This window comes from Penaeus monodon, chromosome 4 (assembly GCF_015228065.2).
Source record: "Penaeus monodon isolate SGIC_2016 chromosome 4, NSTDA_Pmon_1, whole genome shotgun sequence".
Classification (NCBI taxonomy): Eukaryota; Metazoa; Arthropoda; class Malacostraca; order Decapoda; family Penaeidae; genus Penaeus; species Penaeus monodon.
In genome coordinates this window covers 59,642,344-59,662,343 of record NC_051389.1, presented here as the reverse complement: position 1 = coordinate 59,662,343, position 20,000 = coordinate 59,642,344, and the positions used below count along the sequence as shown (strand labels likewise).

General features: G+C 38.1%; 1 protein-coding gene across 1 annotated transcript in view; it reads left to right on the top strand.

The window, feature by feature from the left end:
* Nucleotides 1-20,000, top strand: part of LOC119572633 (otoferlin-like) — a gene marked incomplete in the record, with an annotated part of 132,351 nt that overhangs the window by 68,837 nt on the left and 43,514 nt on the right. The window contains 4 exon segments of the mRNA XM_037919738.1: nucleotides 11,563-11,620; nucleotides 12,682-12,813; nucleotides 14,172-14,234; nucleotides 17,550-17,634. Coding sequence (XP_037775666.1) covers nucleotides 11,563-11,620; nucleotides 12,682-12,813; nucleotides 14,172-14,234; nucleotides 17,550-17,634 — 338 coding nt within the window.

The following is a 20,000-nucleotide window of genomic DNA, read 5'->3' as shown; positions in this document are numbered from 1 at the left end:
AGAGAGAGGGGCAGAGAGAGAGAGAGGAGGGAGGGAGGGAGAGAGAGAGAGAGAGGGAGAGAGAGAGAACTAGAGAGAGAGAGAGAGAGAGAGAGAGAGAGAGAAAAACACATAAACAAATATATGAACAGAGGTTTTAATCAACCAAATAATCACCCTACCCCTATCCCTACCCCCACCCCATCCCGCAAAAAAAAAAAAAAAAAAAACTAGCTTCAAATCAGATTACTTATAAACAAATGGGCTTCCTATATCAGCACCGAACACCCTGCATACAGAATTTCCCTCGAGGTCTGAACTCCATCTTTCGGTTGACTTAAGAAACTGAATAAGTTCTGAGACAAAGGGGGGTTTCCGCGTGCTTGCAGATACAGTATATGTCCCTCGCGTGGGGATTTGCATGCAAGGATAATGGAATGTGTACGGGGGTGTGTGTGGGAAGGGGGAGAGGGAGGGTGTGTCTCTGTGTGTGTGGGAGGGTGGAGGACTACGGATGTGTGTGTGGGAGGGGGGAGGGGAAGGTGTGTGTGTCTTTTAAACATATCAAGAGTTGGAGGAGTAAAATCTCTGAAGGGAATCTATTCCAAAGCCTACAAATAACAGTTGAAAAACATCTAGAAAACTGAGAAGCAAGCGATCGACTACGTCAAACGGAGGATCGCACAACTTCCAGTAACTCTTGCAGATTGATCAAAATCAGCTGAAAACTTATAGGGGATATGAATTATCGGTAACAAACTTGTATAAGACTGAAGGGGCCCCAATATCCCTGTCGTGCCGTCAGACAGGAGAAATCTAATGGAATTAAAAGAACGATCAGGTTGTGAGTGACCCCTCAGGAGAACAATACTCAAAATGAGGCAGAATGAAAGCTAACTTCGATGAAACTGGGTCCGGCCATATTCAATTGCAATTGGAAATGTTAAGCTTTTAATCAAGGGTTAAACCTAGGAGCTTCAGTTATCTACCCAAGTGATTAAGACTCGTTAATCAGCAGACTTGGGATGCTGCGCAGTTGCCGTTCTAGACGATTCCACAGGCATGACCTTTTAACTTTGGGTAGGGGGAAAAAAAAATTTTTAAAAATTTCATGCCACACACTGATCATCATCAGTGAGGCTGTCAGCTACTTTGCTGGTGCCAGAGAAGGAGAGTATCATCAAAGATAAGATTATCATCAGCAGATACCCAATATTGAGTAATGCCAAGACCCCATATCGACTTGTATATAAAATGAGAGCAAAGAGCCAAGAACTTAACCGGAAGACAACGGGAATACGAGCCTAAAAGACTGTTTATGATTAACAGTGAGATGGTCACAGCTGCACTAAAATCCAGAGAGATTAGCCTTGACTCATGACCTTATATAAAGCAGGATGCATTTAATGCACCTAAATAAAGCAATGCATAATTGCAACCGAGTCGCGTTTCTAAAACCTCTGTTTCTCAAAATATAAGAAAGACGTTTCACCGCCACCATAGTCAGTAGTGAAGACGTAGTGGGAAATTGGCCATAGGGGTAATATTACCAAAGCAAGCACTCAGGAGATGGCCCTGAGGAACTAAAAGGCGTAAGCCAGCTAATTGGTGAGGAACTAATCGACCATTTAACAAGTCATCCGAGTCTTAACCCCGCCATATATGAATATAATTCCGATTAAGATACTTGATTTCGTGGCCCGAAAGTAAAGAATCAAAGCATGGAATGGGTGACATCGAAAGGGGAAGTTAAAATATCTCTAACTTTGTTTTGGAATTACAGTATTCGCTAAACAAGGTAGCTTTCTCAACTGAAATTTATATAACGCTGCCATCAGGTTTTATTAAAGGAGGAATAGAGGAGTTCAGCGTCTAAAGCTTAAGGGTTGAACACCATTTGTGAAGCTGTGGACGCTTCTGAGAGGAAATTTCTTGAAAGAGGGTTGTATTCAGATCTAGCTACTTTTAAACCTTAGTTTTTATGTGTAGTATAAACAACATAATTCTCCCAACAAGGACGGTGCGGTTAGCAGACAGAGGTTGTAGGCAGATGCTTGTGGTGAAAAATAAAGTACGATTCCTATCATTTCTTGAATGGAAAGTTACAAAGTTAGTGACCCATCAAATTGCGTCATCGGAAATGCAATATTTATAAAGGACTATGACATGCAAAAATTAGTAAAACGAATACACACTCTCAGAACCATCGTATTCATGAAAATGACAGTCATACTCGATAAAATGAACTATCACTTAAACAACCTTAGAATCTAAACACAAACCTTGGGATCGAGGCAAAGAATTTTCCTGTAGAAACAAGGGTTAATTAAAAATTAGGCAAAAGCAACTCTGCGGTGTGTTTCATCGTCTTGAAACAAGAGTTTCAGCACATAGCATCATATTACTAAAAAGAAAGTTGAAATACGAACAGGTAGGGCTGATTAAACTCATCAATCCAACAACAACATAATTCTACAACAAAAAATAACAATCATGAATTTGAGGAAGAACTCGATTACCAAAATCCCGAGAACTTAGATAATGCCATGGTAAATCTACTCGATGATTATAGGGATAAAAAGAAGAAGAAAGAAAAATACGAGAAAGGAAGGAAAACAAGAAACGCAGGCTTGTGACTTCCTATTATGAGAGGCGGTGAATTCAGACATGGTGGCGCACACAAACTATGCCGACAATTCCGAAAGGGTCCAACCTCAGGATGCCGTTGGTAACGAAACTACTCGGCCGCCTTTGCTATAACAGCAGTGATACCTAAAGCCCTTATGACTCGTACGCTTATTGAGGACAGACAGTAACCAGTGGCGTTCAAGTGAGAATTTAGGGAGGCGCTTCCTTCACACCCTGGGTTGTCAGAGCCCAAACCAAATTGCTCTTCCGCTCATAGACCGTTAGCAAGCAAGATTTGGCCAAAACATACCGCTCAGCACGGTGGAAATAGTCAAATATAGTTAATACAGTCAATATACATGTATACCTAAACTCACACAAGCAAACAGTACACGTATACAGTACTTCCTCTCAAGCATTCCTGCCATGGAAGATTTCTGATGAAAACGGCTGATTACTTTTTCCCGGGAGATCGTAGCCCCCCCAATCCCTTGCCCGTTGTTGTCGTGGGGGGGCTTAGGAGGCGGAGGGAATGGGACCCAATGATGGGGAACATCCCCAACCTTGGACTCAGCCCTCGACCTCAACTAATTTTGCATTGTTTTATTTCCTTACACTTCTTCGTTTTCTGTCCCTTACACCAAAACCCTTCTGCTATCACATCTAAGGTGTGAGAGCCGGCTGAAAGGAGGAAGGCTGACTTTGTGCCAGTCCTGAACGGCCTGAGGGAGCCATTGGGCACGATTCCCTGATTTAGTTACTAGCCCTTACCCTCAAGGGGCCCCTGAGGTGGTGGACGTTTTTATCCCCAACAAACCAGGCTTAACATGGCCAGATTAATGAAAACTATCCCCACTATAGGGGCAATGAGGCTGCCCCTACAAATAGCCCAAACGATGTAAACCCACCAGATTCCCTGACCAGGCTCTCCTTGACACGGCTCCGGAACATGCAAATAACTACCCCTATCATACCTATAGACGTAGCAACAGATCAACCATTAATGAACATTTCCACTCTCCCAGCAATCTCAACTTCAACACCTATACCACAACCTCCAACATCAACCACCCCATCCTCATTATTAAATAACTTAAAGCCTTATTGCCTACCGCCCATAACAATACCTCCCTTAACACTACTCCATCTTCGTCACGCCCCGCCCTTCGACTACCCCTATCTATTACAAACAATTTTGATACCCCTCTTCAGCCACAGCCAAATGGGTACCGAGTGTTCGTGATCCCTCCCCAGCTCCCTACTCGACAACACCCTTTCTCTTCCAACAATGTCTCAAAAACAAGTAGGTAAAGTCTCTTTCCGATAGCCCGACCGACCGCTCCGGTTGTCATAGTAACATCGCGAAAACCAAGTATAGCATTAACAAAACGAACAGGAATAATATGGTAACCCATATTGCAGCAGAACCCCATCCAACCCTCAATAATTGCACCGGAAAAGTTCCAATCTCCCCAGCAAATTGGCCCAGTATATGACAAGATTGGTCAGATTGTGGAGATCTATTGCCTGTTCAAAGACTATGATGCAAACATCAGTACAATGCTACTCCATTCCCCCAGAGGTATCGAAAGAAACCCATAACATAGCCAAAATTACCTTCCGTAGGCATTGACCTTCCCTGAAAGTGCTACATAGGAGGAGAAGCCTCCCTGTTAGTCCTACCAACCCCCTCCACGGCAGTCCAAATTTGTTTGCGTCTAGTACACCAGCCAAACATTGCGTCAACAGCCAGATATGACCGACTATGTGCCAAACCTGGCATACCCGATCTAATGCCGCACAATCACGACAGTGCCAACTGTGGCGGCCCCCATAATGTTATTTTATAGGGGTTGTCCAAACCTATAAATTTGAGTATTGAGGTAGCAACTCTCAGATTCAAACTTGGACTCACACTAGTGAAGCCAGACAAGAAGCACGTCGACGTGGTTTCTCTCTTACTCTTACTCCAGTAATACTTGCCCATTATACCAATTCTCCTAAAACCCACCCCATACATCTAAAACCCCCTATTCTACCTCATACCTTTCCCCAGTCAACTCATTTTGCAATCCTAAATCCAGGACAACTCCAATCTGACTACAGCTATCTCAATCACACCCACAACCCCCAAACACCTTCCCCTCTCCCGCCTGCACTACCCGTAACAGACAGAACAAACGTTCCACCCTCTTCCCCTACACACAATCACACTCCACAGCCTTACTCCTATGCTTGAGACACCAGTCCTCTCTGCCCCCCCCTCACAAGAAATCCTTTATCCCCCAAAACTCCGAACCAACTCAGAAGAAACCATTTGAAATATATTCAGATTACCTAATGAAACTGGACACCTGTCCTCCCCCCCCCTCCAAAATCTTTACAACTCTGTCCTTCACACTCCAATAACTGCTGATATCCATCCTCCTCCTAACGATATCACCCTACCACCCTAGCTCCTACCCCCTCCCAACACAGCCCATCCCCCCCGACCCCAACCCGCCAACATTAACCCTCCCCCCATCCCCCTCATCCCTTCCAACTCCCTCCTACGCACGTGAATCCTTATTGTAATCATTAACTCTCATAAAGTAATACCACACCACCAGACACTCCAATCCCACACATCCCTCACTGCCGGCCCCACGTTTTGAAACAAAACTTCGTACTCTGCTTTCCCCCACCTATCCCCCCTTCACCGACTCCCAACCTATCAGACATCCTTACAGATCCACACTTTTGCTTCAACAACCTATTCTCTTCTCAAACGATTACATATCTTCATCAAGCTAACTCCGTACCATAACGACCCTAACCCTTTCCACTCACCAACAATTCCTTTGCCCAGCTGACAACACATCACTAACCAACCCACCCTTCCTAACATTAACTATAGGCTACATGACCGTTAGATGTCTAGTACACATTTATCGTGCTTTTAAACATTAACCAGTAACATTAACCGGGAGATCGTAGCGTCCTGGGTCTCGCTGTCTACTCTTGCCCAGCGACTTAGTAAGGCAGAGTTATACATACCTTCAACAGGTAAAGTATGGCGTATTGTATATTTATTTATTATATTTACTGTATGTATATCCATGAACTCCGCCCCTGTCCAGCAGAACACAGAACAACAAATCTCATTTCCACTGACAAACTATCTAAACGATAGAAAATATCAGATCGGCAACGCAGGATCCACACGCCTATTTTCATATAAATCTCATTATCTGTAAGGATTGCCGTCATAAAGATATAGTTCTGTGGATGTACGGAAGTTGGGGGATTCAACAGAAGATAATAATTGCAGAGGTCTACATTCTCCTGGCTTTCAGCTTCAGGAATGGAATGGGAAAGGAAAATGGTGAGAGATAACAATGATGAAATGTATATTTTTCTTTTTTTTTTCAGGACACAAAATACGAGACCGTGAACTCCAATCTGCAGAAATCAAAGCTCAGGACTTCCCAGGTACGAAGTAAACACACACACACACACACACACACACAACACAGAACACACACACACACACACACAAACACACACCACACACACACACACACACACCACAAACCGTGCGTGTGTGTAAATAGAAAGAAGGAAAAAAAAAAACAGTACCCATACAGAAACAGTGGTCAAGGTTATAAGTATCCTGCATCTTCTCTATTTGTACTTCTATATTATTTTTGTATAGTGTAGTTACAAGACGTGTGATATGGCGAGATTCATACTGCCATTATTCAGAACTTGTAAAATAAAGGATATGGTTAAAGCAATTCATAGCGATATTGCCTTTTCAATGATTTCATAACGTGCAATACGGATATGCAACTCATTAAAAATTACGCTTTATGAAAGGCATTGACACAAGATCCAGCAAATACCAATTTCAGAGCCCAAATTCCAGACAAGAAGACCTTATACTCGTTTAGCTGAAATTAACAGCTGGAAATCCCATTAGACCAAATCTAAATTCAAAGGCGCAGTAGAGGAATAGATTCTCATCATAAAAATAGTGTTGGGGTTTTAGAAAGTTGGTCTATTATAAACTATCAATTGTTTTTATAAGAAGGGTGTTGTTATCGTATCAATTTTAACGCGTCTGAGAATAAGCAATTTTTAAATCTGAAATACCTTAATGACTAATATCCGATAACCAGTATTATAAAAACAGTCCTACTGTAATTACAAATACACTGCCTATATAATGAAAAACACTGTGGTAGTTTCTTTGTAACAACGCCCACGTCAGTAGAGAACCTCTATCATCACACTATTATATCTTCATAAAAAAATACACAATTGGATTAGACACTATCATTACTATTAGTATCTTCTCTGTTAAACATGTCCCCTAACGTCAACACCTATATAAAATCTAACATTCGATTAACGCTTAAACATAATCCATTATCCTCCCGAACCACATGTATGCATAACAATAATTGAAGCGCGACAGCTGGCGGAGCCTCAACATGGACCATGTGGTGTGGTGTGCAAGTTGGAGACCAGAAGAATACCACGTCTGTGAAGGAGTCTACGAACTGCCTTAACTACATGAGGTGAGTGACGTGAGCTGACTTGGTGGGAGGGAAGGCGGTGGGTTAGATGAAGGTGGAGAGTAGGCGTGCGTTGCTAAAGGGGTTAGTGGTGGGGGAGAGGGAGAGGAGTGGATGAGGGAGAGTGAGAGGGAGGGGTTTGGGGGAGGTGGAGGGCAAGGGGGAGGGATAAGGGTTAAAGGAGGGTGAGAAAATGAAGAGGGCAATGGGAGAGGGAGTAGTAGACAAGACAGAGAGAGAGGAGAGAGACTGGAGAGAGATGGAGAGATGAGACTGAGGAGAAGAGACAGAGAGAGAGCAGAAGACAGACAGAGACAGGAGAGAGAGAGAGAGTAAGAGCAAGAGCCAAAAGCAATAACGAGAGCCAAGAGCAGGATAAGCCGTAGAGAGAGAGATCACATATTACGCAAGTCCCAGTATGCAATACATAGCCGCTCACCATCGTTATTTCACCTGCCGGCCATAGCGAACTGCCAAGAGAGTAGATGATTTGAAATGATTAATGGACAACGGTAACCGGAAGGGATGTGGTTAGATACAGCGAAGGGACGAAAATGGAGAAACGGAATTGGAATAAATGCGATAGGGTGCAAAGTGTAAAGGAAAACCGGTAACGATTTTAGATAAATGGAGAGGAAAGGAGGATTACTTCAGGGTCTTGAAAGGAAGATTATTTCAGGGTCTTATGACTTAAGGAAAGATACATCATGTTCCTTGAAAAAAAAAATTCCTGACTGTATTTCCTTTTGTCATCTCTCTTGAGTATATCTCTTGTGTTATTTCTATACGTATTTCACATAGTATGTCGAGATTTATTTATGTTCTACGTTTGATTCTCGGCATACTGTATTTGATTAACTGTTTTAATTTATTGTTTGTTTCATTTCAATACATACTGTTATACACGAACATTGTCCGTGTGATGCTATATGTAGCTATTTCCATCTCGGTATTTTTTTTAAGTAAATGGTAGTAGAAGGTATTTAAAGATATCTTAATTATTCCCTATAACTCGAGTCTCTGTTTACATTCAAGTGTTTATCGCTTTTCTCTCATTTTTTCCTACATTTTCTATATCTCTAAGCGGTATTTGTTTTTTTAAATCGATTATGTACATGCATATGGCTATCACTATTTGGATATCATTCCATTATCATTATTGGGATTATCATTATCAATTATTATTATTTCATCTACATCATTCACCATGTTATCGATTATGTATTTGCCTATGGTTACAACTATTATCACTGTTCATTATCATCATTCTTTCTACTCTTTATTCCATTTCTTTCCACAGTATTTCGTGTTTTGGACCTCCACATGGCCCCGGCTATGCTGTTTCGACAAGATTAAATTACGTTAACGGTAAGCGTGTCTAAGATATTGCATATTATCTATTAATTCATTTAGAGCAACGGCATTTAATTCTGTATTATTGTGATTTTTCATTCTTATCATTTTGTTCGTTTGATTCATTCCTATCGTCTGTATCAGCATCGTTATCAAAATCTAATGGTGTTAGGTCTCTTTACGGTCATTGTCCTTGTGATAATGATTTTATTGTATCCTTTGTCGTTTTGAACATGATATCATTATTGTTGTGTGTATCTCATGATATTATTATATTGTGTTATATTTGTATTGTTATTACTAGTTAGTAGTAGTAGTATCAGTTTTATTATTAGTATTATTATTATTGTTAGTATTATTATTATATCTTTGTTATCATTATCTCATTATTATATTATTCATGATCGTGCCCCATCATATCAGCATGGTTGTTGTTGTTATTGTTATTCCTATTGCTATTATCATCATTATCTTATGCATGTTATTATTATTATCTTATTATTATTATTAATTATTATGTTATTGTTATTGTTATTATGATCATATATTGTTATTCATTAGTTTATTATTATTATCTATGATGATTATTAATCGTAACAACTTGATAAGACTAAGGGGCCCATCCGTCGTGCGCAGACAGGAGAAATCTAATGGAATTAAAAGAACGATCAGGTTGTGAGTGACCCCTCAGGAGAACAATACTCAAAATGAGGCAATGAAAGCTAACTTCGATGAAACTGTCCCGGCCATATTCAATTTTGCAATTGAAATGTAAGCTTTGAATCAAGGGTTAAACCTAGGAGCTTCAGATTATCTACCCAAGTGATTAAGACTCCATTAATCAGCAGACTTGGATGCTGAGGCAATTGCGTTCTAGACCGATTCACAGGCATGACCTTTTAACTTGGTAGGATTTAATTTCATGCCCCACCACTGAATTATCATCAGTGAGGCTGTCAGCTACTGTTTGCCTGGTTGCCAGAGAAGGAGTATCAGCAAAGATTATCATCAGCAGATACCAATATTGAGTAATGCCAGACCCCATATCGCTTGTATATAAAATGAAGAGCAAAGAGCCAAGAACTTTACCCGGAAGACACACGGGAATACGAGCTAAAAGCTGTTATGATTAACAGTGTCAACAGCTGCACTAAAATCCAGAGAGATTAGCCTTGACTCATGACCCTTATATAAAGCAGGCTGCATTTAATGCACTAACATAAGCAATGCATAATTGCAACCGAGTCGGTTTCTAAAACCTCTGTTTCTCAAATATACAGAAAGACGTTTCACCAGCCACCAATAGTCAGTAGGTGAAGACTGTAGTGGGAACTTGGCCATAGGGGTAATATTACCAAAGCCAGCACTCAGAAGATGGCCCTTGAGGAACTAAAAGGCGTAAGATTACAGCTAATTTAGGAACTAATTGACCATTTAATCAAGTCATCCGAGTCTACCCCGCCATATAAATATAATTCCGATAAGATACTTGATTTCAGTGGACCTGAAAGTAAATGAATCAAAGCATGGAATGGGTGACATGAAAGAGGAAGTTAAATATCCTCTAAACTTTGTTTTGAATTACAGTATTCTGCTAACAAGGTAGCTTTCTCAACTGAAATATATATAACGCTGCCATCAGGTTTTATTAAAGGAGGAATGGAGGACTCAGCGTCTAAGATGCTTTAAGTGTTGACCACCATTTGTGAAGCTGTGACGCTTCTGAGAGAATTTCTTTGAAAAGAGGGTTGTATTCAGATCTAGCCTCCTTTTAAACCTTAGTTTTTATGTTTCGTATAACAACATAATTCTCCCAACAAGGACGAGTGCGGTTAGCAGACCAGAGGTTGTAGGCAGTATGCTTGTGGTGAAAATAAAGTACGATTTCCTATCATTTTCTTGAATGGAAATGTACAAAGTTAGTGAACAATCATAAATGCTGTCATCGGAAATGCAACTTTTATAAAGACTAGACATGCAAAAATTATCAAAACGACTACACACTCTCAGAACCATGTATTCATGAAAATGACATTCATACTTCGTAAAATGACTATCACTAAACAACCTTAGAATATAAACACAAACCTTGGGCTCGAGGCAAAGAATTTCCTTGTAGCAACAAGGGTTAATTAAAATTAGGCAAAAGCAACTCTGCGGTGTGTTTCATGTCTGAAACAAGAGTTTCAGCACAAATACAGTCAAGTTTAGTTGAGATAAGTGCAAGACCATTCGAATTCCCGAGAAGTCCATTCATATTACTAAAAAGTAAGTTGAAATACCTGAACAGGTAGGGCCTGGATTAAACTCATCATCCAACAACAAATTAATTCTACACAAAAAATAACAACATGAATTTGAGGAACTCGATTACCAAAATCCCAGAGATACTAGCTAAATTCATGGCTAAATCTACATCGATGATTATAGGATAAAAAGAAGAAAGAAAATATGAGAAAGGAAGGAAAACAAGAACCGCAGGGCTGTGCCTTCCTACTATGGAGAGGCGGTTCAATTCAGGAATGGTGGGCACACAAACTATGCCTACAATTCGAAGGGTTTTCTGATGAAAACGGCTCATTACTTTTTCCCGGGAGATCGTAGGCGTCCTGTGTGTCCTCGCTGTCTCCTCCTTGCCAGCGCCTTAGTAAGGCAGAGTTATACATACCTTCAACAGGTCAAGTATGTGCGTATATTTATTTATTTATTTACATGTATGTATATCCACTGATACTCCGCCCATGTCCAGCAGAACAAAGAACAACAAAATCTCATTTCCACTGACAATATATCTAAAAGATATGGAAAATATCAGATCCGGCACACGCCAGGATCACACGTACTATTTTCATATAAATCTCCTTATCTGTAAGTGCCCGTGCATAAAGATATAGTTCTGTGGATGTCGGAGATTGGGGGATTCAACAGAAGATAATATTGCAGTTTCTACATCTCCCTGGATTTCAGCTTCAGGAATGGAATGGGAAAGGAAAATGGTGAGAGATAACAATGATGAAATGTATATTTTTCTTTTTTTTTTCAGACACAAATCCGAGACCGTGAACTCCACTCCTGCAGAACTCAAAGCTCAGGACTTCCAGGTACGAAGTAAACACACACACACACACACACACACACACACACACACACACACACACACACACACACACACACACACACACACACACACACACACACACACACACACACACACACACACACACACAACACACACACACACACACACACACACACACACACACACACACACACACACACACACACACACACACACACACACGTGCGTGTGTGTAAATAGAAAGAAGGAAAAAAAACAGTACAAATACAGAAACAGTGGTCAAGGTTATAAGATATCCCTGCATCTTCTCTATTTGTACTTCTATATTATTTTTGTATAGTGTAGTACAAGACGTGATATGGCGAGATTCATACTGCCATTATTACAGAATCTTGTAAAATAAAGATTATTGGTAAAGCAACTTCATAGCGATTATTGCCTTTTCACTGATTTCATAACTGCAATGGATATGCAACTCATTAAAATTACGCTTTTACTGAAAGGCATTGACACAAGATCCAGCAAATTACCAATTTCAGAGCCCAGTTCCAGACAAGAACTACCTTTATACTCGTTTAGCTGAAATTACCAGCTGGAAAGTCCCATTAGACAAAATCTAAATTCAAAGGCGCAGTAGAGGAAATAGATTCTCATCATAAACTTAGTGTTGGGAGTTTAGAAAGTTGGTATATTATAAACTATCAATTGTTTTTATAAGAAAGGGTGTTGTTATCGTATCAATTTAACGCGTCTGAGAATTATAAGCCAATTTTTTAAATCATAACTACCTACTGACTAATATCCCGATAACCAGTATTATAAAAAACAGGCCTACTGTCATTACAAATACACTGTCCTGTCATAATGAAAAACACTGTTGGTAGTTTCTTTGTTAACAACGTCCACGTCAGTAGAGAACCTATCATCACACTATTCTATCTTCATAAAAATACACTATTGGATTATCACTATCATTATTATTAGTATCTTCTATGTTAACATGTCCCCTACGTCCACACATATATAAAACTCTCAACATCGATTAACGCTTATAACCATAATCCATTATCCTCCCGAACACAGGTATGCATAACAATAATTGAAGCGCGACAACTGGCGGGCCTCAACATGGACCCTGTGGTGTGTGTGCAAGTTGGAGACCAGAAGAAATACACGTCTGTGAAGGAGTCTACGAACTGCCCTTACTACAATGAGGTGAGTGACGTGAGCTGACTTGGTGGGGAGGGAAAGGCGGGGATGTAGAATGAAGGTGGAGAGAGGAGTGCGTTGCTAAGGGGTTAGTGTTGGGGGAGAGGGAGAGGGAGTGGATGAGGGAGAGGGAGTGGGTTTGGGGGGAGGTGGAGGGCAAGGGGGAGGGAAAGGGTAAAGGGGGTGAGAAAATGAAGAGGGCAATGGGAGAGGGAGAGAGAGAGAGAGAGAGACAGAGACAGAGACAGAGACAGAGACAGAGACAGAGAGACAGAGACAGAGAGAGACAGAGAGAGAGAGAGAGACAGAGAGAGAGAGAGAGACAGACTGAGAGAGAGAGAGAGACTGAGAGCGAGACAGAGAGAGAGAGAGACAGACAGACAGACAGAGACAGAGAGAGAGAGAGTAAGAGCAAGAGCAAAAGCAATAACGAGAGCAAGAGCAGGAGAGCGTACGAGAGAGAGATCACATATACGCAAGTACAGTATGCATATACATAGCCTGCTCACCATCAGTTATTTTCCACCTGCCGGGCCATAGCGAACTGCCAGAGAGTAGATGATTAGAAATGATTAATGGAAACGGGAACCGGAATGGGAGTGGGTAGATACAGCGAGAGGGAGGAAAATGGAGAAACCGGAATTGGAATAAATGCGATAGGGTGCAAAGTGTAAAGGAAAACCGGTAACGATTTTAGATAAATGGAGAGGAAATGAGGATTACTTAAGGGTCTTATGACTTAAGGAAAGATACATCATGTTCCTTGAAAAAGATTTTTTTTTCCTGACTGTATTTCCTTTTGTCATCTCTCTGATGTATATTCTCTTTTGTTATTTCTATACCGTTATTTCACATACGTATGTCGAGATTTATTTATTTCTACGTTTGATTTCTCTGCATACTGATATTTGATAACTGTATTTCAATTTATTGTTTGTTTCATTTCAATGCATACTGTTATTATACACGAACATTGTACGTGTGATGTATATGATAGCTATTTTTCCTCTCGGTATTTTTTTTGAAGTAAATGTTAGTAGAATGTATTTAAAGATATCTTAATTATTCCTATAACTCTAGTCTCTTTTACATTCAAAGTGTTATCGCCTTTATTTCTCTAATTTTTTCCTCCATTTCTATATCTCTAAGATTTATTTGTTTTTAAAATCGATTATGTACATGCATATGGCTATCACTATTTGGATCATCATTCTCATTATCATTATTTGGATTATCATTATCACTATTATTATTTCATTACATCATCACCATTGTTATCAATTACATATTTGCCTATGGTTATCACTATTATCACTGTCATTATCATCATTCTTTCTACTCTTTATTCCATTTCTTTTCCACAGTATTTCGTGTTTGACTTCCACATGGCCCCGGCTATGCTGTTCGACAAGATAATTACGTTAACGGTAAGCGTGTTAATTATATGCATATTATCTATTAACTTCATTTAGAGCCACGTCATTTAATTCTGTATTATTGTTTGATTTTTCCTTCTTATCATTTTGTTCGTTTGATTTCATTCCTATCGTCTGTATCAGCATCGTTATCAAAATCGTAATTGTTGTTAGCGTCTTTACGGTCATTGTCCTTGTGGTCACGATTTTTATTGTATCACTTTTGTCGTTTGTTACATGATTATCATTATTGTTGCTGTTGTTCTCATGATCATTATTATTTTTGTTATATTTGTTATTGTTATTACTAGTAGTAGTAGTAGTATCAGTTTTATTATTATTATTATTATTATTATTATTATTATTATTATTATTATTATTATTATTATTATTATTATTATTGTTGTTATTGTTATTATTATCATATATTGTTATTGTTATTATTATTATTATTATCATTATTATTATTATTATTATTATTATTATTATTATTATTGTTGTTGTTATTATTGTTATTATTATTATTATAACTATAGTTATCTTTATTATTATTATTATTATTATTATTATTATTATTAACAAAATAACACTATAAGCAAAAAATATAAATTCAGAAATCAAGAATGACGGATAATAAAAAAAAAATAATAATAATTCCAACAGTCGAGAAGAAATATATATTTGTATCACTTTAAATAGTACACGAAAAAAAAACAGTAATGATGAGCATTTGATTAAAATTTGTGTATAATTAGATGTCCAGTTGGCGGATAATGTTGATAGAAGACCAAATCTTTTATATCATGTCTGTTTATTATTTAGATTTTATGCAGAGAAAATATATAAATCTTTTTCTTGTTTCGCGCTAATTACTTCGGGGAGCTTTTGATATCAATTTTGAAAAATATTTGAATTGTTATTTCTAAATGTTTCTAGCACTTGCTAATTGTGCAATTCACTATGAAATGAATAAACAGATTGAGATTTGCATGATTATTGTTATAATTATCATTATCATTTTTTATCATTATGTTTATGATCATTCTTATGATCTTTATTTCCTCCTCACGATTATTATTGTTATTTAGATATTGTTGTTGTTATTGTTATTATTACTATAATCAATATTATTATTATCATTATTATTTTTATTATTATTGTTATTACTATTATCATTATTATTATCTTTATTATTTTATTATTATTATTTGTTCTTGCTAATATTAGCTTTATTTTTTTTTTGTCATTAGTATTAGTATTACCATTATCAACATTATCATTAGCTTATCACTTTTATCATTATCATTTCTGTTGTTATTAGTTTTACTATGGTACTATTAGTGTTCTTATTATCATTAATATTATTATCATTATTACTATTATTATCATTACTATTATTATTATTACTATTAATAATAATAATATTATTATTATTATTATTATTATTATTATTATTATTATCATCATTGTCACTCTTGTCATCATTGTCATTATAATTATTACTGGGATTTTATTAAGATTATCATGATTTTTATCATAATTTGTATAATTTTATCATGATCTTGTATTCTTATAATTATCTTGACTGAATTTTTTTAAAGATTATCATGTTTTTATCATCATTTTATAATTTTATCTGAATAGTATTAGTATCATTAATTGTATCGTCTTTGTCATTCTCATATTATCGCTATTCTCTTTTTCATCATATTGTAGCCTAATTGTAATTAGTATCTATAGTGATTTCGTTTATTTCTTAACTATATGTCATTTTATTCATATTATATATTGATTAATATCATTTTTTGTCTTATCATCACTATTGCATTATTAATATATATATATATTATACATATATATATATATATATATATATATATATATATATATATATTATATATCGTCCAATCTTTATTTCTTTATCGTTACTTCTATCGATAATATTATTACTATCATCATCATCATTTCTATTACTGTCACCATCATCACTATCATTATTACCAGTATCATTACTATAAGATCTGTAAATACCTTATTTGTTATTATTAATATCATGTTTTCTCTTTCTCATCTCTCTGTTATCATAAATATTTATTCCTCTATCACTGCCCATGCTTTTTATTCCCATTCTACTTAACTAACAACTTCGTGGCTTACAGGTCCTTCATTCAAAGAAGTTTTTCTCAAAAGGCGAAGTTGTCGGGTGGTTCAAGATGGATGTGGCAACACTGTTCCGAGTCCCTGGTATACAAAACACCTCTCTCTTCACACTAATTCACATTCATTTCTCTACATCATTTAATCTACACGACATTCCCTTTCGAAATTACAAGATATGTGGTTTTTTTCTGGATTGACACTTTTTTTCTGCAATATTTTTGCACATGGAATGACGCACATCAGATGCGAGATAGCTTCGTCAGTTCGAACACTTCACCATGGCGTTCGTGTTTGAATTAATATCACCTTTTCCCTCCTTTCCCCTTCTTTTTTCTATGTTATCTAATTCTTCATCTTTATTATTTCTCTTATTTATATATGTTTTGGCCGTTACTGTGTTTATTTTTCTTTATATTTCTTTATTTTTGGTTCTATTAAAAAGTGATTAGGTTAACGACTCCCCTCCCTTTTTCTCTTTCAAACAGATTTAGCGTTTAATTTCCTCCGTCCTTTATTTATTCATAGCTTATTCTTTCCCTTCCTTTGATATCAGAACTCAAGCAATTTCCCTTCAAGCAGCACTGCATGAGCACTGGAACACAACGAGCAAGCAGTGCACCGCGAGACGCTCTTCGTAACATCCCTGTTCATGTGACTGTTAACCCCTGGAAGAAAAAAAAAATCTCTTTCAAAAATGAGTATAAACATCTTGTGGAGTTGAATGAATTGTTAATGGTAGCTTCAGTCTTTTTCCTATATAAGTTTTCGTGGAAATAAAATATTTCTGAAAGGGATTTTTTTTTCTTTTGTTGGTTAAAAAGAGTCCATCAACAGGTCGGATTTTAGAAGCAGTTCACTCCTGTATTACACACACTCTTTCACCCATCTCTCTCTCTCTCTCTCTCTCTCTCTCTCTCTCTCTCTCTCTCTCTCTCTCTCTCTCTCTCTCTCTCTCTCTCTCTTTCTCTCTCTCTCCTCTCTCTCTCTCTCTCTCTCTCTCTCTCTCTCTCTCTCTCTCTCTCTCTCCTCTTCTCCCCTCTCTTCTCTCTCTCTCTCTCTCTCTCTCTCTCTCTCTCTCTCTCTCTCATCACGCCCTTGTCTCCTGCCCGCCCATGATCTCCCTGCCTGTCTCACGCCCGTTCTGCACTCTCTCACGCCCTCCTGTAGGTCTTGCAATGTCGGAACATCCTCCGCTCCAACAAGGTCCTCGGGAGTTTTAAGCTGGACGTAGCAACCGTGTGGTCACAGCCAGGTATGTTCTCGTGAAGGAGAGGTAAGGTGTATGTAGCTGATTCATGGTGATTTTTTGTTTTTGCTTTTGCCTTTGTTTATGAATGGGTTTATTTGAATACGCTTTGTGTAGAGGCTAAAAGTAGGTACGTTTGCCGAGGTTGCTGAGGTTGGTGTTAGTTCGTTCATGAGCTAAGATAATGCCCTTTGGAGCTGGCACCAGAATCCCTTACAATTCATGGCAGAAGAGTTGCAGAGAACGCCAGAACCATAAACCATTCTTCTACCTGTCGTCAAAAAACTTAAAGCTTACTAGAAGAAAGAAAAGAAAAAAAGTAGAGAAAGATAAAAATTTAAAAAGAAGATAAAGAAAAAGAAAAATGGGGAGGAAGAACATGAAGAAGAAAAAATAGATCAAACCAGAAATCAACTTAAACCGGACACCCTAAAGCCAACCCACGATCGATTTAGCCGTTATTTTTCCTTCCCGTTTGCGAGTGATTCCTCTGAAACCAGCGACTGCGAAGATTGAAGCGAAGCAGGCAAAGTGTTGTGTTTCCCTCGGAGTCTCACGTTAATTGGCTCTCTGTGAGGTTTATATTTCGTCTTTGATAACGATATTGTATTCTGGGAATTGCGGGAATGCAGTCAAGAGATGGCTCATGAAAGTTAGGAAAAAAAGGACAAAGAAAAATGGGAACGGACAAAGCAGTGTGATTAAAAATAGCCGATGTCAACGACATCATTATTCAGGGTAACTCGGTTTATATGTTCTAGTTATTTATCCATTTATCTATTAGTTTCCTTTTTTTCGTTCTTTTTTGTAATACAAATGATGCAGTAATAATGACTTTCACTCTGTAACCTAAGGTGGATTAGGTATTGTAATACATTATGATAACGATATGCAGAATACACTTTGAAACTTCTGCAGTTTTTTCTTTTTACTATCAACATTTTTTTAAATTAATATGTAAGGGGTTTATTAAACATATGAGGCACTAGGTCATATACAGTAAGATGTGCGTATGTACACACACGCTTACACTGAACACACGCACACGCACACGCACACGCACACATTCGCTCTCTCTCTCTCTCTCTCCTCTCTCTCTCTCTCTCTCTCTCTCTCTCTCTCTCTCTCTCTCTCTCTCTCTCTCTCTCTCTCTCTCTCTCTCACACACACACACACACACACACACACACACACACAAACACACACACACACACACACACACACACACACACACACACACACACACACCAACCCACACATAAACACAAGTAAGCAAAAAAAAAAAAAAAAAGAGAGAGAGAGAGAGAATGCATAAATATAAATAGATAAAATGTACTACACCCTAATTGCATTCTACATTTCACTCCTGACTGAAAGATGAAGTTTATTTAGCGTAGTAAATTTGGAGAGCAAGCAGAGGAAGGGACTTTATGCTCGCAGTTCATCAGCCTGACTAAGCTACTCCGGAATTTGTGTGCTTTGGTGAGTGCAAGAAGGAAAGGGAGAGGGAGGTGAGGGTAAAGATGAGGGAGAAGGCGAGGGAGTGAAAGATGGCGAGAGTGAGGGTGAGGACGAGGGAGAGGGAAGAGGAGAGAGATGGAAAGAGTGCGAGTGAGAGAGAGATGTAGAGGAAAGAAAGAGAAAGGGACAGGGTGGGGGTGAAGGAGAGATGAAGAGATTGAGGCTCAAAGTGAGGGTGAGGAAGAGACAGAGAGAGAGGAAAAATAAGGAAAAGGAGAGGGAGAGGGAGTAGGAAAGGAAGAGAGAGGGAAGAAGGGTGGGGAGGGAAAGAGAGAGAGAGAGAGATAGAAAGATAAAGATAAAGATGGAGAGTGAAACAATGATAAAACTTTTCAGACAGACCGACAAACAAACAGACGAACGAACAGGCAAAACAAACAACAGACAAACAAACACTAAAGAAAATAATACATAAAAAAAAAATACAAACCAACCCTTACCCTCTTTAACATCACAAACTACAATAATAAAATCTGTTACTTCTCCTTTACATTACAAAAGAGAGGCGGGGGAACGCGGGCCCATGTGGGTAACTGTTTGCAGGATTAGCCAAAAGTTTTTCCACTCGCGAAATATTGCTGGTTTCGGTTGCAATAGGGATTCAAGTTTCAGAATATGTTGCAGAATTATGTATGTGTGTTTATTCTACCGCGGTGGATGTTTTAAAGCTTTTTAGGTGCGTATTTGTTTTTATATATGTTTATATATGTTACATGTATTATGGTAATGTACTTGTAAATATTTTAATGCAAGTATTTTGCAGGGGAATATATTACAGTTTACTTATATATGGATATTGTGTTTAAAGTATAAGAAAAATGTAATTCAGTTGTGGTGTGATATGATATTTG